The 24,682-nt window shown below is 40.3% G+C and overlaps 2 protein-coding genes across 4 annotated transcripts; one reads left to right on the plus strand and one right to left on the minus strand.

Moving 5' to 3' along the window:
- Positions 1-1,372: 1,372 nt before the first annotated feature.
- LOC116266172 (uncharacterized) lies at positions 1,373-15,968 on the minus strand. Of its 3 annotated transcripts, none has more exons than XM_031647284.2 (10): positions 15,772-15,968; positions 15,255-15,427; positions 10,506-15,103; positions 9,482-9,584; positions 9,313-9,401; positions 8,402-8,643; positions 7,108-7,194; positions 5,463-5,562; positions 4,147-4,348; positions 1,373-4,053 (listed from the first exon to the last, which is right to left on the minus strand). In XM_031647284.2, the coding sequence occupies exons 3-10, from the start codon at positions 15,063-15,065 to the stop codon at positions 2,288-2,290; spliced, it is 7,149 nt and encodes a 2,382-aa protein (XP_031503144.1). In that variant the 5' UTR covers positions 15,066-15,103; positions 15,255-15,427; positions 15,772-15,968; the 3' UTR covers positions 1,373-2,287. The 3 variants fall into 3 exon arrangements, with proteins under 3 accessions (XP_031503144.1, XP_031503143.1, XP_031503145.1); XM_031647283.2 differs by having other exon boundaries at positions 15,186-15,427; XM_031647285.2 differs by having other exon boundaries at positions 10,506-15,420.
- A 2,313-nt stretch (positions 15,969-18,281) lies between these two features.
- LOC116265438 (putative pentatricopeptide repeat-containing protein At1g56570) lies at positions 18,282-20,360 on the plus strand. The gene has a single exon (XM_031646030.2). The coding sequence runs from the start codon at positions 18,282-18,284 to the stop codon at positions 20,358-20,360; it is 2,079 nt and encodes a 692-aa protein (XP_031501890.1).
- The last annotated feature ends 4,322 nt before the right edge of the window (positions 20,361-24,682 follow it).

The raw sequence follows: 24,682 nt of genomic DNA on the forward strand, positions 1-24,682 counted from the left end.
TAGCTCACGATGGAGAAGATATGACCATGATTTCCTGTAAACGAGCTAGAAGTCGTCAACAGGAAGCATGTGACTACACCTCCAATATTTTTACTTTATAGCTTTCCGACAACATTTTGCGTCCCACATATATGACTTTCATATATATATCTATATATAAAAGAAAGAAGAATATATGGTCTCAGTTAAAGGAAATCATTATATAGAAAAGTACCAGCCCAAGAAGGGATAAACATAAATACCTTATAAGGATCATTTGGTGGGCTGGCATATGTCTATGAGGAATTTCAGACATTATGGTTGTCTTAATGTAAATATTCGCTTAAGTGATTGTATTTTGAGATATTACGTCATTTTATGTGATATGGGGTAATTTTGTAATGTATAGATACCTGTACGTAATTATGGACTCTTTGATCGGTTGAATCTGTAATTGCCCATAATATAAAATGGTAGTGGTCCCTGGGGTCGTACGAATTGTTGCTTGAAACATTGGTTTCTAGGACTGTCTTTCCCCATCTGAGAGAGACTTCACGTGCCCCGTAAAGACCCTGGAAGATCCTACTGCAATCCGATCGTCCATTTGTTCAGATGGATTCAGGTACACTTCCGCTACAGTTAAAATTTTGTTTCAATGATTTAGCATGAACATGATCCTGTTTAGGGCATATTCGTTTTGTGTATGCATGAGGGAAATCTCCCATCATACCTCGCATTTGCTTAGTATAGCATACTTTTCCTATCCTACTTAGCATGCGTTTCAGAAAGATCTTTCCTATCCTACTTAGCATGCGTTTCAGAAAGATCTCCCTGAAGGGGATGTCGACTGCTACAGTCCATTCATATGAAAAAAAATCTCCACAAAAAAAAGGCGTCCCCGTTCTTTTCACCATCACCCTCAGGTCGCAACTTTCTAGACATCCCCACCAATCCACCATAGAAAAAATGGCCCTTATAATTCGATGAAACTACAGATGACACAATCTTGACAATCTTGACACATGGTCAAGGTAAACTAATACCAACCGTTTTCTAGCCTATACGAATGTTCTCTCCACATTTTCAACCACTCCACTGGATGACAGTCAGCATCAGCAGTTGTACTATTTTCCACTTCCTTGGAATGTTTTCAGGTGAAGTAAACAAGAACGAACCCAGAGGAAATCTGCGGATAAGACGAACATAACAGTTCTGCAGGCAGCAAGAAACAGTAAAAACGGTCAACCACACAGTTGCTATAGTGCAACTTATGGTGACAGCCGAAATGGAAAAATCAACCGCACAGGTGTTGTATCGCAACTTATATGTCCTCTCTAGTAACCGGTACATATGCAAATAGAGACATGTCATTAGGAAGAGAACAAGGCAGGCATTTTAACAGAAGCTTTTTATTCTCATTCACAGGTAATACATTGATTTACAAAATTCAAGTAGATAGGAGTAAACATGGACAACCAAAATCAGCAAGACAAGGACCATGTGTCATGGTGATCATTCAGGTGGTCAGCTACATTTTATGTGATTGAATGTCGAATGGTTAGTCAACTGTTTCTATGTTAAAGAGCTACAGAGAAGATCTTTACTAATTTGCAAGCTTCATGTTCATATTGAAAGTGAAGATCTGATGATGTCATAACTGCCAATCTTTCCAAGTCATTTTCGCTAGCTGTTATTGGTTCAACTGAACTCACGGAAGCTGGAGCCTGAAATTCATTTTCCAATACTGCCCATGGACAGGACATAGTAGTGGAACCAACATCTAGCATGCTAAAAAAGATAAATTTCTGGAGAAAATCCTGACGAGATCTGACCACCCCAAAAATTCAAGGGGGCATTCTCAAAGTCCCCTCACACCATGTTACCAGATTTCGTGAAACATATTTGATCATGAACGCATGGTAAAAACAATCTCCATGGAAATCCTCACTGGATTACTGAAACCAAGCACCAACATGTTGAATATTCATAGCCCAATATTTCTGCTGCTCTAACAGAAGACAGTGATATATCCATGGACTGCACAAAAGAACCGCCTGATTGCTTGACTGTAGAGGGCAGGCTTTTCACAAAAAAATGAAGAACCAAATGTAGAGCTTAAGTATAGAGGTTCCACTTTATCTGATTATAATCCAATAAACAAGGGCCAGTTTCAGCATACTTTTTGCAGTTTAGCTCTGGCATTATGGCCTGATGACAAATTCGAGGAAGCTGCATTAATGTCCAGCAAAAATTTTCACCATTACTCGCCAGTTAAAAGAATGGTACAAATGATTTAGGAAGTTAACCCTTATAACCAGTCATGAAACTTTGGGTTTCCACCATTGCCCTTAATAGAACTGCTCTTCAAAGGGACATCATCAAACGGTTGGCACCCCAAACCCAGAACAATCTCCTTGTGTACAGGACTTGTTTCTTTGGCACTCTTTGGAACCGATGGAGAATTCTGATCCTCAGCAAGAGTACCAGAACCTACTATGGAACGCAAGAAGTAGGACTTTGATGGTATACCCTTACCTTTGGTTGATCTGCAAGAAGGACTAAAATTCAGTCTTTTTGAAGGATCCTCAACATTCCCAGTAGGTTTCTGACAACTTTCACATTCCATAGTTGAGGGATCAAGAAAGAGGTTGGGAAATTTTTTATCAACATTTCGAGTTCTCACCAATTCTCTAGCTATTCTCTCTTCCCCACTGTTATCTTGGAAGAAATTGATGGCCTTGTCTCCCGTGTTCACAGTAGCTTTTTCAACTTTCAGATTCTCAGTCAGTGACTCTGATGGAAGCCTCATCACATTCAACTCAGCAGGACCATCAGGATGTTTTATTGTGGGACATTCTGGGTCAAGAACTTTTGCTGTTTCAGCCTCTGGATCAAAAGAAGAGGAATCTAATGAAGCAGCTAAATCAACTTCAGGGCAAGAGATAGAATATTCATGCTGAGAAGCATTTTCTGGTATACTGGAAACCTCGTCCACATTCAAGTTGACAATCTGACGATCTTCATTTTCTAACCTTTTTGAATGAAATACTTCCATGACATGACCATTTTGATTTGCATTCAATCCACTGCTGGACAGCCTCAAAACACAGTCTACTAGGAAGTTCCCTGAACTTTTCTCAACATAGAGTTCCTCACTAGTTTTATTTTCACCTAGAGATAATTCCAGCCCTTCTTTCTGTGGGGTTCTAAGATCAATATTGGAAAGATTCACTGAAGCAAGATGATCTTCTATCACCTTAGCAATCTCATGGTTTTGTTCCTCTGATGTACACAACAATGGAACATACATTGAACCTGAAGTGCCATCGGAAGATCCTTCCTGCAGTACAGGAGATGTTATTTTAAAGTCATTGACTATGTGAGCATCTGCAGATTTTGAGATAGTCAGGTCGACTCTGTTTCCACAATGTTCATGTTTGCCAACCAACTCACCGCAGTTGCAGCTCTCTAAAATCCTGGGTTTGTCTATTGCAAGATAGATCTCAGCAGTAGATTTTGCCACTTCAATGCTATTTTCCAAATTCCCATATCCCTCCAGATCAGGCTTTGAACTTCCACTTTCCTGACCCAATGTGCCATCTGAACAATCCTTTGCTTTGGAGGACAGGATATCACCATCTGTGACCCCACATGGAATGTCATTAGCAATTTTCTCTGCAGGCACAGAATGATAGGAATCACCATCATCAGTAGAAACACTTGTAACTGTTGTCACCATATCAACAGCATGATTCCCTTCAGTGTCTTCCACTGCTTTGTTCTGCATACTGCAGGTCTCAAGTCTATCAATGACATCTGAAATGATATTGGTGGCTACGGGAGTAGCACGTGTTGGAGGAACATCTCTTGAAAAATCAGCTGCAACACTTGCAACTGTGAGCAAAGAGATATCTGCAGGTGTTTCTCTTAGCAATGGATTCTCATGAACAGATTCCATCTCCATGTCATTTTTAGCATTCTGAATAGTAGCAACTTGCTGACCGGCTTCAAGCACAGGAAATGCCTTGAACGGAGGCACTTCAGATCTTTCTGTTGACACCTTGCACCTTTCCCCTGTTCATTAAACGAGAAAAAAGAAAATAGTACCACTTTCAAGATCCAAGAATAGTTGTTATTGTTACAATGCAAAAGAAAGGACAACTTCACCTGCTTGCCCTTCAAATGGTTGCAGACAATTCAAGCGCTTTTCTAGTAATGTTGTTCCAGGAAACACCATCAAGTTGATCCTATTGTATAGCTCCTTAGAAGAATCATCTATGTGTTTGAATCCAAATGCAGACGTCCAAGTGTCAATTAATTCAGGAATAGCTGATATTACCAGCCTTTCCACTTTGACAGACATTAACATCTGTTACATAGTACCAGCCAATATGAGACAAAGCAAAAAAGGAAAAGAAAAACAATGAGCAGAAGAAAGAACTGCAAATCAATTTCTGTACAATAATCTTCCTTCCCATTTCCCCTTTTGAACTTGGTTTGTGAGAACATGTCACCAGAATGACTGCAAAATGAGGCCAAGAATGGTCCTCTTCACAGCAATCCACAAATATGGGATTGACAAATCAAGATTAAATCAATAACCACTGTTGAAATTAACATATCTGACAAAAGCATCTTCGCATGGAAGCTTATTGCGAATAAGGAGTGATCAAGACCACGAAGCCTCTGGATGTGATTTCCATTACGCTGAGTCTCTTGACAATGCAGTCGAGGAGCCAAGAGAACACAAATTCTAGTACATATGAAACAAAACTTCCACCTTTCATGCCTTCGAGCAGAAAATTTTCAAGCTCTTAATATCCAGATTCAAAACAGAAAATGAAAACCAGAAAAAGTGAAAACCTGTAAGAACAAACAAAGCCCACCTATCATTTCCTAGCGCAGTACTACTCAAATCAAATGGTGTTCCGTTGAGGTTCACCATTAAACCAATGAAACATTACTTCTTGTCCATAATCTCATTAACATGGTCCACTGATTTTCCCAGTTCATCCAAAAATAACTTTCTAGTATTCATTGGCAGAGTATGCTACTTTTGCCCTTTAGCAAACCTAAAAGTCTGTATGTCTAGAGTTATAACTCGTAATGCAGCTATATCACCATTTCCCAACTAATTTTCCCAATTTCTGGCACTCATTCAACAAATCGTCCGATTACAACTCTTCACTACCTGAGTACCCATTGTGCAAATAGAGGAAGAATATGACATATGGAGTCTAGGTTAGTCCTATTAATGTCAAAACTACTGGACCAAGTTGTGACCATGGTAGGCAGCTCAACTTTTCAAACCATAAATTTCAAAATACGGCAGGTCAAGTACGATGGAACAGAAGGAAAGCATCAATTCAAGAAGCTACATATTTCATCAGCAGCAGCATTTGAAACAATTTTGTACTTTCTGAGATTAAAAAAAAAAAGATGCATTCATTGTTAGAGGCCTAAGGCCTAATGGAAGCACTTACCTCTTCAATGGCCTTAATAAGCCGGCGACACATGCCCTGACGACGATATCCACTACAAGTTGCAACAAGGGGCAACTCTGCCACTACAACTCCATGCACCCTGCACAACCCCAGCTGTGAGAATGTGTTATACAACCTTATCAGAAGAGCAAAAGCATAACAAACACATTAAATCTCATTTCTAAAGAGGCCAGAACACAAATACTAAGACATGAATTTGATTTTGTGCAACGAATTCCAGTAGGATACAAGTAACACTTAATGCCTACAAAGGACTCTACAAAACGAATTTTTGCAGTTATTAGGGCACAAGCACCTTGATCTTGGCTTAACTGCACAAATAAAACACGTACAGCACAGAAAGATATACATTCTCCCTTAGGATCATCACATTGTGACCACTCTATCCAGGCTCATCCGTGACTAAAGCATGCACATATGAAATGGTCAAAGTCAGCCCCTATAACTTGAAACTGTACCTCGATTAGCTTAAACCTGGCCAAATAAAACATATACAGCAGCAAAAGATATATATTCTCCTCAATTGAGGATCGTGACATTCTGACAACTCATTCAAGGCTTCTCCCAGACTAAAGCATGGAAACACTAAGATTATCAAAATCAGCACCTTTCACTTAAACCTGCACCTCCTTTGGATAAACCTAGGGAAATAAAACATGTACAGCACCTAAGGACATACATTCTCCTCAGTCAGAATCATAACATTCATGCCACTCTTTCCAGGCATGTCTCTGACTAAACCATGGATACAATGAAATGGTCAATATCAGCTACTTTGACATAAACGTGTACCTCTTGTGAAGCCTAAAGACCTCATAAAAGAAACATGCGAAAGTAAACCATTTTATATCAAAGTATCAACCATTTGGAACTCCAGATTTGAGCCATAGAACCATGAACCAACAGCACACATTAACAATAAGATCGACTTAGTCTACGACTGTATACTTCCAATCAAACTATTTCTTCAAACCTCTAGGAAGTACTTTCAAACTTGAAACTTAATGAAAACGTTTTTAGTTCCTAGTTCTTACCAACTCCGCTACATTTTCTTTGTTTAGTTCCATCCACTGTTATAGTATGTTCATTTGCCAGGTGAAATAGAAACTAAGTCGATGAAAATCACAAACAAACACTGTGACATTAGCAGCACTGAAGGATGACGCACAAAAATTTCACATTCCATTGTGGCATTCTCGAATTACATATATCCAGGCATATATGTCAACTACATGTAGTTATTTAACAGCAGAAATGCACATGTACAACGATGGATCAACTACAAAACTCAAAGTACTGATGAACTCCAGTACAATGAACTAGAAGTGCAATCAAGGTTACCACAGCTACCAGGCATGTAGATATAGAGAAATCTGTCAAACCCTGTTTCACATGGATGCTAGATCTTCACTCTGATTATCATGGGTCCTTATATACAACTTACCATAACAGCACAAAAGCTATCAAATCATTTTATTCACTCAGCATAGCCATGTGACATGGTCCAATGGTCATAATGGAGCATGTCACCATCAATCCAAGACAATAATTCTTCAACTCAAAACTGAAAACCACATTTAGATGGGAATATCCTGGTGACATGAATGAACTAGTAAACCAGTACCTCATGGATGCTACAGAGATGAGCTCATCGCCTCTCTCCAGGATCACAGTATAAAACCCTTGATAATTTAGCCGTGCAAAATTAGATCTGTGAACATCAAAAGCTACATGAATGTCATAATTTAAGAGTTGTACTGACAAATCACAAAAAAAAAATGTCAGACTCTGGTAAACTGCTGTAGGTAATACTGAAGAGTAGCCAGCTAACCCGTCCTCAATTAATTAACAAAGAATAGCTTATATCTCTAACTAACATGCTACATTTGTGATTATCTTGTAGACTATTTCAACATGTTTGACAAGAAATGATATTAAAAAATGTTGTGACCCAAAGAGCTGTATTATTGACTGTATGCCCATTAAAGGTTAATACTTAACTTCATACCAATCTTTTATTCTCAACTTATTTGTTTAATAATCCACAAAATGAATGATGACCAAATCTCCCCTGCATGAGATATTGCTTTTCACAAGTGAAAAGCAAAATTCATTGGCCAGTTCTTCACCTTATGGTAAGGTTGTGGACTTAGCACCTTGTCCAGCAAAGCACCAACTCATATGAAATTTACAGTAACAATATACATTGAGCATGTCATCCAAAGAGAACCAACAAAAAAAATTACAAGCCTTAGCATGAACAACTCACAACCCCCCATTTTGACAAACAGTTGCTATCTTTTCACCAAATAAGACAAAGATGCAAATGTGCACAAAAAATGGCAAAATAGCCTGAAAATGACATGTTATCCACCATATGAAAGAGTTAAAATAAGAGACAAAGCACTAGCATAAAATATGAAATGCAAAATACAGAAGAAAACAAAAGATCTGACCAAATATTCTCACAGAAAGCCTATCATGGTCAGGATGGCACACTACTTAACAATAAAAAAAGTTGAAAAATACGAAAAATGGGTTTGTGTAGCTAATAGGTACAGTATACTGTTGCACAGCCAGAAAATTCTAGTTCTATTGGTCACAGCTATGTAAACCACTGCACACGTAACGGTGTTTGTCACTTCTAAGAAAAACAGCACGCTCTCAATACGTTTCTTTTGGGACAAAGGGGCTGGTCTAAGATGAGGGGCTTTAGGAAGATGGGTTTCATTTCTACATGGAATATCGAAGGTGAGATTTATTTGCTAGATTCTTAAGATTGTATAATTCACAAACAAGAAACAAGCCAAACAGGAAAGAAATGGAAAAGAAAAAGAAAGCTACACAACAAGGTACAAGTCTAGAAAAATTATCATATGACAAAACATGGACAAAATAAATCAAGGTGAAGGCCTCACCCCCAACTATATAGGACATGTGGAATCATATCAATGCCAGTTCTTGGGTCTATCATAGGCATAAAGCACTCTTCCATAATAGTAAGTGCAACAGCTAGTTTAGTATTGCACTCTGCCATTAATGCAAGTTTTTGTACTGAACGAACTTTTGGATCGCTGTCAATGCATTTCAGAAGCGTCCAAGAAAAACCTCCTTCAATATGGTGCACAACTCCAATATGAGAACGTAATTCTGAATAAACCTGCAAGTAAATTGTTAGATGATTTTATTATGCACTTACTGTCTTGCATACACATAATCAAGTGCAAGGCAAACATACACAGAAGAGAGAGAAATAGATGGTTGCTAATGCAAATGCATGGGGTACTAAAGATCTCTACGTATATTGTAATTATAATTGAAAGTCAAAAATGTTCTTTTTCTTAATTTCTCAGCAAGGAAATAATAAGCATATTTACATTTCTTCTGCTTTTCTAGAAAAAAACTCAGCAAGATCTCCATTCATAAGTATATTCGGTTACTAGTAAAAATTATTAGTATCTATATTTTTATTGAACTGTTAATACAAATGACCAGACTATGGTCAGAAGTTAAGATAGATGTCAGTTAAAAAAAAAACTTGTTCCATGTCAAAGAAAATGAAGAAAATAAACACAGAAGTGCCCCTATATTTGGAAATAATAAGAAATCAGGAAGTCAACATGCAAAAACCCAATTGGTGAATAATTTATTATTCAAATTGCCTTGCCCAAAACAAAAATGAAATGGTGAAAGTAGGCACCTGTGTCAGTCATCAAATTTCTTATCTTCAACTAAGAAATAATACCATAATAGGTTTTTCCTTATCATGCTACAATTGCAAGAAAATTATTCAAATAATATGAGAACAGACTTTTGAAGGGTTAAGTACCTTCTGACAGTTCTCTCCACAAAACCATGTTTCTGTGATTGATGCATCACCCTCACACCGAACTCTATCAGCCAAACAGGGCTTATGATCTGTCCATCAAATAACACATAAGTGATGGCATATACAGCTTAATTTCATGTTACTGGAGATTGAGGAAAGCAGAAATTACATTTGCGTTCACACTGTGAACACTCCAACACATCCTGCTGAGCAACTTCACCACAGAACTCGCAGATACAGTATGGGCAATACCACTTGTCCTCAGGAAGCAACTGAATATGTTTACCAAAAGAAAAAAGTCAATGCTCTAAGGATCATAGATCCGCTTCTATTGTAACTTCTAAAGCAAAAACTATCAGATATTTCTTTTATCAGTAGAAGAAACTCATTGTTCTTACAATTTTTGTGATAAAAAGCATATATAGAGGTGACTAGAAAATCATAAGGTCAAGCATAAATGTGGTTAGTAAATTTTTGTTAGGAAAGGAAAAAGTTAACAGTGGAGGGGAGGAAGAGCCTAATGCCAAGAATACTCAGACAGCAGCCGCAATGACTGGGATGCACAAATTCCAAAGGTTTTCCTCTTCTACTAAACATTTTTAGGAATTTAGCATCATTTGCATCAACCAAATAAGTTGAGAGGTATTTAAAAAGATAACTTCTAGAAGAACAAAATCTCCATAATCCAATAGAACAATAACCACAGTATCTGCAACAATAACAAGTCTACATACATATATATTTGGTATGTATGGTCAAGTGCACTTTTTTAGCGATTGTATTCCAGCACTGACCATGAGAATGTGGTCTACACAGTGAACATGCTGACATGCAGAAAAACAAGACTCAAGTCATGTCCCATTAGTCTGATGACTCTGATCTTGTAAAGCACATAATTATGGTCAGATTTTCAAATAAGAAAAACAGAAGCACATTTACTCTCTCTCTTCTCCCTCTCTCTCACTTTCCCTCAACTACTGAAAGGTAGAATGTAGGGTTAGCAAACAAATTGGATCCAGCACTGTGAAATGCATTAGATGTCAGATCAAAATCTGTTCTGGTACCTTAGAATTTGTCAAAATCCACAAACCAGACCCAGACCACTTGCAGCCCTCGTCTGTGAGTTAAGTATGTCATAACATTTAGACATGTGAGCGCATGCATATAGAGATTAAAACAGAAAAAATGATAACCTGATTGTTTAGGCAAGCATGATGAAAAGTAGATGGGCAGCTGTCACAACATATTAGCACACCTCCATCCCCACAAATTCCACAGGTATCATCATTAAGGTCCACCTCATTAATTTCTGCCGCACGTATGCTGCCTTTTCTAGTCTTGTACTCAGCTGACCAAGCCCGAAGCTGACATAGAGTGAAGGATTCACCACTCTCCACAAAAAGATTTAATGATAAACGGCCAGCTTTGCAACCAGCATGGATCTTAAAAGCTAACAGGGAAAACAAATTATTACAACATTTGCATAACAGGCCATCCCTTGTAACCCATCCATCTTTAACCAGTGCCCCACTTTTTGGGCTTCGGTAATGAACTAGCTCATTTTCAAATAAAGCACCAGAATCAATCATCCAAGATAGGATTGTCCTTTTGTGCAATGTAGACTGCTCTCCCTCTAATGGATGCTGTGCAGCTTGGACGAGATTCCGTGGAAGCAACTTGCAGCCACCTTTTTGACTCTTCAGCTTCCTTTTTGTTCGTGATGTTGCCTTCCTTCCTCTGAGAGGAGACTGTTTCGTACAAGTGAAATCCTTATTTTTTATTATAGCTGCAATCAAGAGATCGTCATCATTTATTCGACATCCTTTTTTACTTGAAACAGCACCATCTTTTATTTTCTTTCGTCCACTTTCATTGTAAGCCTTAGATGTATATAAATTCACAACTTTCCAGCTATCTTCATGATCAACAAACAGATCACCAGTGGAAGCCCTGGCTGGGCTATTCCTTTCATCATCTGCAACAAGTTTTTGTTTCTTTAGGGCATGAATTTCATCATGAGATTTGTTATTCGTTTTATTGGTAACTTGTTGCACAAATGTACCAGCAAGAGAAGATTTTCTATCTGCTTTACATTGTTTTGTAGCTGGAGATTCGGAGGCCCTTTTAAGCCTTTCACTTTGACGGCCTGGGCTTATGAACCGTCTTCTACTTTCACAAGCTGGTGAAGCATCTACTTCCAAGTCACTGTCACATAACTTGTTGGCTTCAATTATCAATGGCTCCTTGTACTTCCCAGTCAACATTTTCTTAGGACTAGGTCCCTCAAAATTGGGACCTTCTGAGACATCGCATCTTAGCTTCCCATGATTTTTAGAGTAAAAAATTTCCTTGGAAATCAAAGTTAAATCTTGGTTATCATCCGAAATTTCAGCCAGGCATGCACCATCATCAGTACCAGCAGAAGTACCCTTCCTGCGAGAACTCCTACGGCAACCAACATGCTGGACACTCTTATGCTGTTTAGCCTGCTTTTGAGCAGGTGATGGCTTTTCATTCACCCAAAGGTGTTCAGGTAATTCATTTTTGTGATTCGAGCCCCTCTCAAAGATGGCCAACTGTGCTTCTTTTTGCTTATTGGCTACTTTAATATTCCTTAGAACACCCATCTGACTGCCTTCAACACCAGAATCAACAACAAAAAAATCTGAGGCTTTACATCTTTGTGAAGTACAGGTTGCGCCTACATCATGAGGAACAATGTCAAAAGAAATACTGGGTGACGCATACGATGAAGCTTCAAGTGGTTGCATGCCAGCATTTTGGATAGAATTCCTGTTCAAAGCACGCCTGCATAATGTACCATGCAAGCCTTCACTTCCATCAATGTGCAGAGATTCAGTCAACTGGCTGTGAGAACCGTCCGATTCTAGCTGCGGTACTAGGCTCAAATCCAACCTTCCAGGTTCATCATCAGGGGCAAGGAGTTCCAACCTCCTTTTAGTGGCCAAACGTTTTGATGATCGGCAGCAATGAGAGTTATTAGTTGATCTCCTCAAAGCTTTTGTACCCTCTCTGCCTTTCAGTGGTTCAAGCCTCTTGATAAACAGCATAGTCACAAAGGGGTCAAATAGAATCCATCTCTTTAGTGATGCAACATGATGACCCCAATGTTGTACCTCTCCTTCAACTAGAGCTAATGCATCAGTTAAGTCGGCCCAAAATTCAGTTGTTCCATCCCACTTTCTTTCAGCTGAGTCAAATACAGGCTTGTTCTTGCCGCAAAATAGCATTTTAGCAGATGCCTTCCATGCTTTGATGGCTGATGTATAACGAATCCTTTTATTCCCAGGTGACACATAGACAGAATCAACAGCATTTTTTGTAAGCCTGTGACGCAATTGCACCTCGAATCCTGCAGATACAAGAAAAGCTTTTACATATTGGAAGAGCTTAACACGGAGTTCAGCAGTGAAGGTTTTCTTCCATGATGGTTTAACCTCCTCGGACATTAAAAGCAGTGCTTCCTGTGTTCTCTTATCAGTCTCTTCTGTATAGATGCTTAAAGGTTGGATGTCGTCACCAAATATAACAACTGCATTGTTCTCATCAATCTTAGGAGCAGAGCTCTCCTGTGAAACAGGAGACATGATCATGACTTTTGCATCAATGGTCTCTTTAGCCAAACCATCACTTGGGCTTGGTGTGTGCAAGCACGATGCTTCAGAAGCTGCTGACATTTTCTGATGTGATTGAAAACAATCTGAGCATTCTTCCTCAACTTCCCTAGAGTCTGATGCTGCTTGTTTCTTGGAGGCACCATCATGAGAAAACATATCATCAACCATAGATTCAGCCACTAATCCTCTAATATATTGAGTCACCACCCTATTGTCTATTGATTCAGTAGCATTATCAACCACTGTGAGGAACACTGAATGCACAGAAACATCCCCATTCTTTTCTTCCGCCTTTGAACTCAACATCCCAGACCTGGTTGCATTAGATGCATCAACCAAGACAGTCCCATGCACTAAATCATTGTGAAATTTTAATTTGTGGCTTGAGTTCAAGATCCCTGAACCATTTTCATGTGATGCAGCCACCTCCTCAGAACCAGGAATACCAGTGTGCAATTTTACCGGCTTGGATTTCACACCTTGACCGCCTAGTGACAGAGAAAAGCAAGGGTGTTCTGTAGAAGAGGCAGATTTTGTGTGTAACTTGCTCCGAAGCCTGAGTTTCCCCTTCAGACCTTCAATGTCTGTTTTTGCGGCTTCTCTAGCCAAAACATTATTTGGCCTATGTGTATCCCATCCATTAGCTTCAGAAGCAATTAACTTTTTCTGACCTAATTCTGTGGAGCACCATTGCTCATGTTCTCTACCTAACCCTACTTGTTTCTTGGCAGGATCATCATGAGAGGTCATATTGTCAGCTGAAAATATGGCGATTGGTCCTAACATGCATTGACCTGCCCCATTGTCATGCCCTGATTTGATAGTGTCACTGACAACCTCAAGGGCTACTGAATGCACAGAATCATTTCTAAATTCTAGACAGGGACTCTTATCAGAAGATCCCTCAAATAAACCAGACCCATGCACTGGATCGTTTTCATTCTTGTCATGAAGTTCTAGGCTCAGTATCTGAGAATCATTCTCATGAGATGCACCAACAGTAGCAGGACCAGGAGCATCACTATGTACTTCTGCACCTTGGGACTCTAAATCCGATGGTGCACATGAGCTTTCCAAATGAGAAAAAGGTGTGGAACACAATTTAATTCCACCTCCTAATTTTCCATTCCCAAAATCTGTATCCATAACTTCCCTTGCTAAAGCACGTTGTGGGATATGTGTCTCCACGTTGGAGGCTTCGCATGCAGTCGACATTCTCTGATATGATTGGCAGGAACTGGTGTGATCTTGCTCATTCCTGATATCATCTGATGCTATTTCTTTCAAGGCAGAAGCATTGACAGATGATCTAACATCAACTGCAGATTCGTCTACTGGTCCTACCATGTGTTGGATCAATTTCCTATGACCAATCGATCCCACAACATCATCAACTGCCTTTGAGGCCACAAAAGGCAGGGAACCGTGGACAAGTTCCTCTTCAGATTCTACATTCAACAATTGACAATTCATTTCAGATAATGCACCAACCAATCCAGAGCCATGTATTGAAGAATTTTCAACCTTCTCATAGTTTTTCAAATGTGACATCCCAGAACCATTCTCAGAAGGCGCACCAACTATACAAGAACCAGTACTATCAGGAGACACCTTCAACTGCTTCGCCTTCACACATTGAGGCTCCAATCCCACTGGCAAAAAGGAGTACTCTATCAGAAGCGTGGGTTTATAACCGCTTAACTCAGGCCCAACTCCAGACTTCCCTTTTGGAGGCCCAAAATTTGTACCAGAGGTACAACAACCATCTCCATCCACCACTGGGGCGCAAGACTCATCCGTCCTGGCTGATTTCCTGGAATTTGAGACCACAAAACCATCCATATTACCATTTGCATTTCCTGCATTGCCTGACATAGGTTGAACACTTGCATGTGAATTGAACCCATCAAAGGGGCAAGCATTTTGAACACTCCTTGCTGTATTTTCGCACAAATCATTGGTCTGAGAAAACACAGAAGAGAATATATGGTATTCGCGGTTAGACCCGTCAAGACAACAGTCACCATCAATCAAACTTCCAAGCTCTTCTCCAAATAAAGCTTTCACCGCCTCTGCCTTATTGAACTCCCAAACCCTTGTTCTTTTGGCACCCATTTTTACTGTTCGCCAGACTTGATCATTTCATCGTTAGCCTAGAAAGAACAAAGCCAGAGAAATGTGGTCGGACAAAACCAAACAGCAGAGACGTAAAGAAGGAATTTACAGAAAACAGACCCCGTTTCTCCAATCAACTGCCCCTCCACGGCTCGTCTGTTTTGACCATGTTGATTACCCAAAACTTACCTCTTCGATCATTTCCAACAAATGCGTGAGTTCCAGAACACACAATCTCCCATTATGTTCACATCTTAAACTATCCATAACCACTGTATCCTGAATTCCCGAGTCTCCCCTCCCAGCAAAGTCCTGCAATCAATGGAGAATCCTGCAATCTTCCTTCAGCATTCCCCTGTTCCCTAAAATTAAAACAATAAACAATTCAAGAAACACGAAACCCCCTCACATTCACAATGCCGATATCACACCCGATTCCACATTCACCAAAACCACATCCCAAACCCATAAACCCTAACTTTCCCAAAACCCACTTATTCCTCATCCGTCCCACCTATCCCATAAGGCAGAGAAACCCAAAAACCCCGTAACCAAAATCCAACATTCTCCGTCGCCCCAAAATCGAAGACCTCTCATTCAATGCAACCCCAACTAACCCCCTGCGCACAGGAAAGCAACAGAAAAACAATAAACGAACCACAAAACCACGACATCCCCACGATTCTTCTCGAAGAAAGCTGCTTACCTCCGAACTCGATCGGCAGACCACGGCAGCAAGAGCTAGTGCTTCCTTCCTCGTGGAAGAGACGCCCGCACAGAGGGAACGTGGGTGACGGGGGGCAGAGACTCCTGAGAAGGGCAAGGGTACAATGGGAGAAGGCAGCAGGGCAGGGCAGAGAAGCCAAAAAGATCTCTCTCCCCCCCACTCTCTCCCTTGTGGGTTGGAATGGAATTAGGGCCATTGTTGGGTGACATAGTCGTCTCGGGCTCCTGCTTTTGCTCACCCAATCCCTTTCTTTCCATTTCCTTTCGTTAGGGACTTAGGCAACTGTTGCAATAAATTTACCCCCACGCCCTCCTTTTGCCTTTTTATTTTACTTGCTTTCATGAGTTACCTCCTGTGGTTTTGATTCTCTCACTCACACTTGAATGTTTGATCTTTCCCAACTTCAAGCTGGGAATCCAGATTCCGAGTACTAGAGATTCAATAATTTATTTAATCAAACTCTAATCTTCAACTGAACCAGGCGGACTTTAAATCTATTGGAATTTATGTGATCTGTTGGGACCATGGTCTGTTCAAGCATTGGTAATCTTGATAGAAAGTTTGAGCTCTTGTATGCTTCATCTTGGGTTTATAACTTAGCCCTGAATTAGTCTCAGAATCTTAAGATTTTCAAGTCGAAGAAAGGTTTATAGTACAGCATGAAGCCATGGTAAGTGTCTATATAATCCTGATTTCGTCACAAAATGAGAATGACATATTGATTCTGCCAAAAGATTCAAACTCAGATCTGCTAGGCTACCACTGCTGGTGCCGCTGCCGCCATCGTCACCGCCGCCATTGCCGCCGCCAATGTGACTCTTGTGCAAACTCTCTGCTGCTCGGTAAGAAAAGTTTTCTATCGGCTAATCTACCCAGCCAGTCCATACATCAATCTTTCCTATGGAAGGCACTTATATTATAGCCCAAGTGCTAATGATTTTCAAATTTTGACCGTTAAGAGTGCTATTTCTTTATGTATTTCTCTTCTGGCCTCCTAATATTCAATCTATATTCTGACTCACATCTATTAATTGGCCCCATCTCCATTATGTCCCTCACAAACTAGATTTGGATCCAAAACACCTGCTCCTACCAGATCCAAATCTGCCAAATTGGGTCAAACGAGAAAAGCTGGTCTAAGGTCCAATCAAATAAACCCGGGTTCGAAAACGCAGCACGCACTGCCGAGTCTCTCAAAGCAAAGAGGGTTAGAAAGAAAGCTGGCTTGAACGAGATCTTGTTCTGGATCTACCATAACCCGAGTCTAGAGTTATTTGCATCAACTAAACTGAATTAGAGATACCAAGTTCGTGATTTGGGAGGTCACCTAACTACATGAGCACAATAAGATCGAGATCTTGGGAAATTTGAAAGCTCTGTGCCTCCTTTCCAGATCCATCCTATCCCTTGAGGTTCCATAGATTGAATCACCTACTTGCACGAGAAAGGTGATATTATTACCGTTTGAAACCATGGTGAAAACCTTCTTCATTATATAATTGAGCTACACCTCTTTTATTTGTGGAGAGATTACAATATTTCCATGATGGTCATCAACAAATCTACTGACATGAATCCTACAGATGTTTTCACCATATTTATCAATGTCAACCTTATCTGTATTTAAGAAGTTGATTTGTAAATATGAATCAAAGGCAAAGAAGGAGGACAACGATACAGGTCCAGTTTCTCTTTGCCTGCAATTTCAATTCCTTTTTTTTTTTCCTTGTCAAATCTTGCCTTGTAATCTGTTCTTGCCTTCTTAAATCCTACTTATGGTGTGCATACCATAATTCTCTCTGCATACTATATTTTCCTGTGGCTCTTGGTAAACGAAAGAGAGCCTCATTCTTGAATTGTGATTCTACCATGAGCGGTGGAATTATGATTGTAGAAGTTTAGATTTTTTTTTTCATCTCTTTTTAGAGCACACGTTATGAATTTTTAATTCATCAATAGAATATTGTGGAATCACATTGAAGGCTATCAAACATAAATGAAAACTATAACTAAAATTTTCTTTTTCAATTTGTGGTAGAATTTTGTTTCTAGAATTTTAATTCTAGAATCAAAATTCAGGGCCGTCAAACATAAGATTATCAAGTGGAGAGGACGTTACAAATTTAAGAGTCGTAACATAAGATCTTCGTTGCATTGATTTAGAAGGGAATGTAAATTACAAATTCAAAATCACCGATAGAATGGAAACAAGATTGCAACTAAATTGGATTTGCCGCAAATAAAATACATGCGAGGTCGCTTCAAAATTGGATTTAGTAGATTGAAATTTGACTGAATCGTCAAATTAAATAAGAAGAAATTGCAACCTTAAGTAGAAGCAATATTATTTTTCAATTTAAAGTCCGGCTATGGAAGTGAGGACAATGGACATGCGCTCTCTCTTTCCTCCAAAAGTTTGCCCCCTTTAAAAAGTGGTCCTACTTAGGTGGACCACGACCCGAGCGGCCGCCCGGTGGCTCGTGCCAGTCATGTGGACGGGCTCGTCCCGGCTGAGCCCACCGCTCCGTTCTTCCTTCCAGCGGCAGCCCGTGCTTCTCCCCATCTCCCTCATGTTCCCGCGTCCGCGGAAGCTAACCATTCGAATTCTCAGTAGGAAGGCATCGATCCCATGCACGAATTTCTCTACGAACCATCGAACTTTCATCAGCAATTCATGCGAAACCCATCATCACAACCTTGAAATCGTAGTCAAATCAGGCGATGCTTGGAGTTTGTGGGATACCATCGATCCCTTAATCGCTAGGAGCACCAGAGAGATCGATGATAATCCTCAGATTATTATCCCATTGGCAAGAAGACTTGTCGATTTGGGATCCGTGGGAACCGTTAAGTGCATTCATGCCCACTTGGTGGTGTCTGGAATGGGCGCTTCCATCGCCTTGCACAACCACCTTATTGTTGTGTATTCAAAACTCGGGAGATTTGATGATGGTTGTAACGTGTTTGAGAAAATGCCTAAGCGGAACGTTGTTTCTTGGACTGTCATGGTTTCCGCATGCGTGAAGAACGGTTTCCATCGTGATGCTTTGCGTGTTTACTCTAGTATGAGGCGGCATGGCATGGGTTTGGACAGTTTCGCACTGTCGTCTGTGTTGCGGGCATGTGTAGCAATTGGATCAATAAGCTTATGCCACCAGATTCATGGGGAATTGGTGAAAACTGGAAACGAGTCTTGTGCTTTTGTGGGGAATGTGGTGGTTGATATGTATGTCAAGTGTGGAAGTCTAGACGATGCTGAGAAGTTCTTTCATGAAATGGCTGTGAGAAACGTAGTCTCTTGGACTGCCATTATAGGCGGCTACGCTAGGAGCAGCACGTGCATGGGGTTTAAGCTTTGTGTGGAAATGATTCGTGAAGGCACCCTTCCTGATCAGTCCGCATTTGCTAGTGTTTTGGCAAGCTTATCAATGGATAATTTCAATCAGGTTATGCAGGTGCATGCAATTGCTGTCAAATTAGGCTTCGGTTCAGATATTGTTGTTGGTTGTGCCATTCTTGATCTGTATCTGAAGTTTTATCTTTTAAAGGATGCCTACAAGCTGTTCGAAGAGATGCCAGAAAGGAATGTTGTTTCATGGACTGCTATGATTGTTGGTAACATACATAATGGTCATCCTGTCAGGGCTCTAGAATTGTTTGCTAGGATGCGGCTGTCTGGCATTAAAGGTGACGGATTCACTGCATCAGGCGTTCTCAGAGCTTGTGTAAACATGACCTCCCTAGAGATGGCAAAACAAGTTCATGGAGATGTACTCAAAAGGCGGCTTGAAATGGATGTTTCCGTCAATAATGCACTCATAGATGCGTATGGAAAGTGTGGTGACATTATGAATGCATATAAGTTGTTTACAGAGGTTGAGAAACCAGATTTGGCCTCATGGAATTCTATAATTTCTGCGTTTTCCATGCACGGGCATGGGAAAGAATCTGTCAGACTCTTTGGGGAAATGCAGAAACAGGGGGTAAAGCCTGATACCATCACATTTGTGGCCATCCTTTCTGGTTGTAGCCATGGGGGTCTTGTAGAGGATGCTCGGAACTGCTTTGAGATTATGACCAAAGAATATGGAATTGAACCAAGAGATGAACATTATAGTTGTATGGTAGATCTTCTTGGAAGGGCTGGATTGCTTGACCAAGCATTAGAACTTATAGAAGACATGCCACGGAAACCAGGCGATTCAGTTTGGGGTGCTCTTCTCGGTGCTTGTAAGGAGCTTGGTAATACTAAAATTGCAGAAAGAGCCGCACTTGAGCTGACACAACTCATGCCTGAGGAGCCCTTAACTTACATAAGTCTGGCCAATACTTACGCTTCTGCTGGTAGATGGGAGAGTGCAGCCAGAGTGAGGAAGTTGATGATGGGCATGGGAATGAAAAAGGATCCTGGTTGTAGTTGGATTGAAATGGATAGCAAGGTGCACGTATTTATAGTTGGAGAAAAATCACATCCGCACGGAGCTGAAATCAACGACCTCCTGGGAGTCATGTCCATTCATATGAGGGGGGTAGGCGACCAGTGCACAACAGAACAGTTCGCTGGATAACACAATTGTTTGTGGAAGTTGGAGCAAATAGAATAAAGAATTCCACGGGTTTAAGAATCAGTTACAAAGTGAATTTACTTGGCAGCATGAAAATTGTTGAATGGTGAAGAACAAGAAAAACGGGAACCAAAGATGTCCCTTGTTTCTCCAGGACTATCTAACTTGGTTGCTTGAAACATATTAGCGGAAAGCAATACAAACAATTTATGGCTGTCCTACGTCTTTGGTTCAGATATGGCAAAGCGTGGCTCCACATTGCTGAATGTGAGCCTCAACATTCGAGGGTCAAAGAAGTTAATCACTATTTCATGCGGCAACTGAAGACAATACCTCTTCGATTGGGCTCCCTGTCTTTTGTGGAACTGAGGGTCAGTTGTCCAATGACTGAACTGCTGAAATTTTCTTTCCTATTGAAAAGACGGATGAGCTTGATGCATCTTTACTGGTGATCCATACAAGGCCGGTGAGTCTTTCATTCAGTCAGAACTTTCAATGGCAAATGTGCATTAAGCAACAACTCTTGCAGGCCACAGAATTTTGATTTGGAGAAGAAGGCCATAGACCTTCAAACATCAAGAACCACCAACTTCCATTTTCATCATCATGAATACAACTCTCTGTGTATTATTAGAACCAATGCCACTAAAAGGTGGCAAATGTATTTCTCAATTCAAGAGAGCTAAGAGCCTAAGACAATAAAGCTTCCAAGCATATGGAAGAATACTATTAATTGAAGCACAGCCAATAAAAAGCAAGAGACTAAGGCCTTCTCCCATAGCTTCGCAAGTCGTGTATGTCATGAAATGCATACTTGTGACATTGTTAAGTTCAATTTCTAGCACTGTTAACAGCAGAATTCGCTAACGCTGGTCCTTGTAAGTCATGGTTTATCATCATATACATACTTATAACATTGTTATGTTCCATTTCTAGCACTTTTAAAAATTACAAATAATTCACCATTGCTGGATCATGTCCTTCTGAGCATTTCGTATGCGGTTGGGCCCTTGTAACACGTATGAAGTTATTCTTCAATCCCCTCAGGCACCACATGTGAGAAAGCCTGAGAATGCATATCTGGGACAGTGAATCACAAGATTAGAGTTCCAAGCTACTTTCTCAAGTAACTGAACATTAACTCTTTCAATCAGCACCGTTGTTCTTAGTCTATATTTGCCCAGTACTGGTGAGCACTCTAAAAGTGATCGACTGAGATTCCTGTTCATAGCCCACCAACGCGGCAAGTCTCAGCTTATTTGTTCTGGTAAGGCGGACTTTTGTACATCATCAAGTTGGCGGCCCATCATGAATCTGAAATCCACAAGAGTCATCTCTTGACATAGTCGAAGGATGCACATTCTCCATGAGGAAATGACCCCAAGGGGCCATTTGGGAGTATGAAAAGAACAAACAGGACGAATGTATCCTCGTCTACTGCTGGACAAAACATTTCAGGAGAAAAAAGGGGCTCTCAGCTCCATCTTTTTTGCCCCCAGGGGAATTTTGCCTTTTGAAGACCTGAAAATGGTCGAGAAACGCTCAGCTATCTTTGGTTTGGGGATGTATGGGCAGGTGAAATTTCATCCACTTAACTGATACTAAGCGGGGAAAACTTCACCTTCCTGTACATCCTGAAATACAAACATGAAATTCTTCAAGAAAATTTTACCCGTGTAAAGCAAGGGCTAGTTTAATTAGAGAAAAGGAGTCGGCCTTAGTGTGATGTCAACTTGTCAAAGGTTTTTTGCAGGTTATTGTTTAATGCGATCGCAAAAGAGGTAAAGCACAGCTAGGAAGTCAGACTTGAGGCCTTCAAGTTGAAAAGAGGTAAAGCACAGCTAGGAAGTCAGACTTGAGGCCTTCAAGTTGAAAAGAGGCGAAGAATCTCTCGGCATAAACTATTGCTGGTCTGCCCAATCTGCGCAATTAAGCATTGACATTTTGCTGGCCTCTGCTCAGCACAATGTTGAACTGCTTGTGCTGTTGGTGCAGAAATGCAGGTTTCAGTAACAAAAAGAGCATCGATTTTTGCAATTTGCAACATCGAGCCCATTGAGGTTCCTACTTGAAAAGTTTCTAACATGGCATTTTCGCATCGACAGTAAATCAAGGCGCAATCAGCAAATCATATAATTTACCAAATCGCATTCCGAAAGAGACCTGCAATGTCTGCCTACGGTGGAGGTTAATATGAGTTTTAAAGGGGCATCTGATTCAGGGTGTAATGTAAAAAAGCAAAAACCTTTTTTTTTTTTTTGCCAAACTTTTCGAAACAAACACGAGTAAACTTTTCAAGGCGAATTCTATCCCTCCCCCAGATTCGAGGACAGAAGTTTGATAAAAATTAGTTGGTTTTTGCAGGGGTTCGGCTACCATTCGGTAAAAATTTCACCTGCCATTCAACAGCAAAAAAGTTCTCTGCAACTTTTTCACGCTATCGAATGCTTGGAAGTTGGATGAGATAACGCCAAATAATAGTGAGATGCATGAATGAATAAAATGAACTGGCAGATTGGTGCCTCTCCCGTGTGAGGTATATCAGTTATCAATATTCTGGTGACGCGTATGCTCCTATACGAGTTCTCCTTGAAATAACATAACAATAATGTCTTAGGATGTCATCTAACTCTTCTTCTCTAACAAAATGCTCTTATCGAAAGTGACAGAAGCAAATATACAACCATCTGTCATAAATGACAGACGCATGAAACAACAATGCATGGCGGGCTGGTCAGAATTAGATCGGAGACCAGCCAGATATATATATATATAGAGAGAGAGAGATAGAGAGAGAGAGAGAGAGAGTACATTGGGAGAGCACTTTGCCTGGAAACGTATCCATTGAGGGCTTTCTTGATGAAAAGATACATTGGATCAAGGCCGTGCATTTAACTCGAGCCAAAGAACGAGGAAAGCCCATGGTTTGCTTTGCTAAGCTTTAAGTTCTTACATAAAATCTGATTTTACATAATTTTATTAAAACTCAAAACCCAAATTTCTGTACAACAGTAGCATTCGCACAGTCAAATTGTTTCGCGAAAATTCTTGCAAATGAAACAAAAGTTGAAAAGCTTAGATGACTCAAAGAATCAACTAAGATGCCGTGTCCTAATTCCTAGATTACCTTGTTTAAGAATCTTCACATGTTGCGTGTTTGACAACTCAGAACTTGGTTGTGGCTCATAATTTTTCTCAAATTTAAGCAATTGACTCTCCAATCGCAATTTCAAACGAACATTTTGCAAAAAAGGGCATCGACTTTTAGTTGAAACAGCAAAAACAAATTCTAATTCTAATGATTTTCATTCAGCCGCCTATTTTCGTGGGAGCAAGTTGTATGTTATGGGTAATCAAATCAACCTTCTATTTTCGCAGCAACGAGTTGAACACAATTTAAGTTGAACTTTTAGTGACGGCAATTAACGACATAATATTTATTCTTAAAGACGAAAGTTAGGTGTCGTTCAACTACTTTCAAGTTGCTTCAACCAAGCTCCCTTTACAATCACCGTCCATCTTGCATCTGGACGGCTCGAGTGAGGCCAAACATGAGATGCCTTTGAATCTCCACCAAATGGATCACCTGATGTGGCGCAATCAGGTCGGGTTGTATCGAAATCCAACTTATTTTGAACCCAAAAACTTGATTATTAGAATAAAAACCTGGCCCGAACCCGGCCGAAAATGAACTCAGATCCGGGTTGATATCTAGGTCATGGCAGGTCCAAATAAGATACCAGGACTCAATCCATTTGTGCAATGCATGAAATTCAGAGTCTTCAATTTTACTTGAATCCAATGTGCTCTTCCTCGAATCATAATGGGTCTCAAAACAAATTCTGTAAATTTGGGTACAGGAGAAATCCCTAACATTTTTTCAGGGGTGATGAAAAAAACCACTCACCCTAAAAAAAATCATTAAAAACAGTAATATGGTACCTGGATATGGATTTATGAACCATATGAGAGCCATGTAAACAGATCCTGGACCAACCCACATTCACGTGCTTATGGAGTTGGTAAGTTGGATATGGACCCATACATGGGTCCAGATGCCAGCTTGTATGCATTCACAAGTCATGGGATTTGTCTAGTTTCCTTCCTGTGTCCGACTTAGAAAAATCGGGTTTGATAGAAAAAACCTAGTCGGATTTGGATCCAAGGTAGGAAGCAGGAACTAGGCAGGAATTCTAGTATTGATCCTGTGGGATTTGGATCACATTGGATGAAAGTGGATCCGTTCCCGAAACGTTACGGCAGGGGCGTCCTTGTCAGTGAGGCACAAGTTAAGAGCGTTTAATAATGATTTTAAAAAAAGGAGA

The sequence above is a fragment of the Nymphaea colorata genome, chromosome 12 (genome assembly GCF_008831285.2).
Source record: "Nymphaea colorata isolate Beijing-Zhang1983 chromosome 12, ASM883128v2, whole genome shotgun sequence".
In the NCBI taxonomy this organism is placed as follows: domain Eukaryota; kingdom Viridiplantae; phylum Streptophyta; class Magnoliopsida; order Nymphaeales; family Nymphaeaceae; genus Nymphaea; species Nymphaea colorata.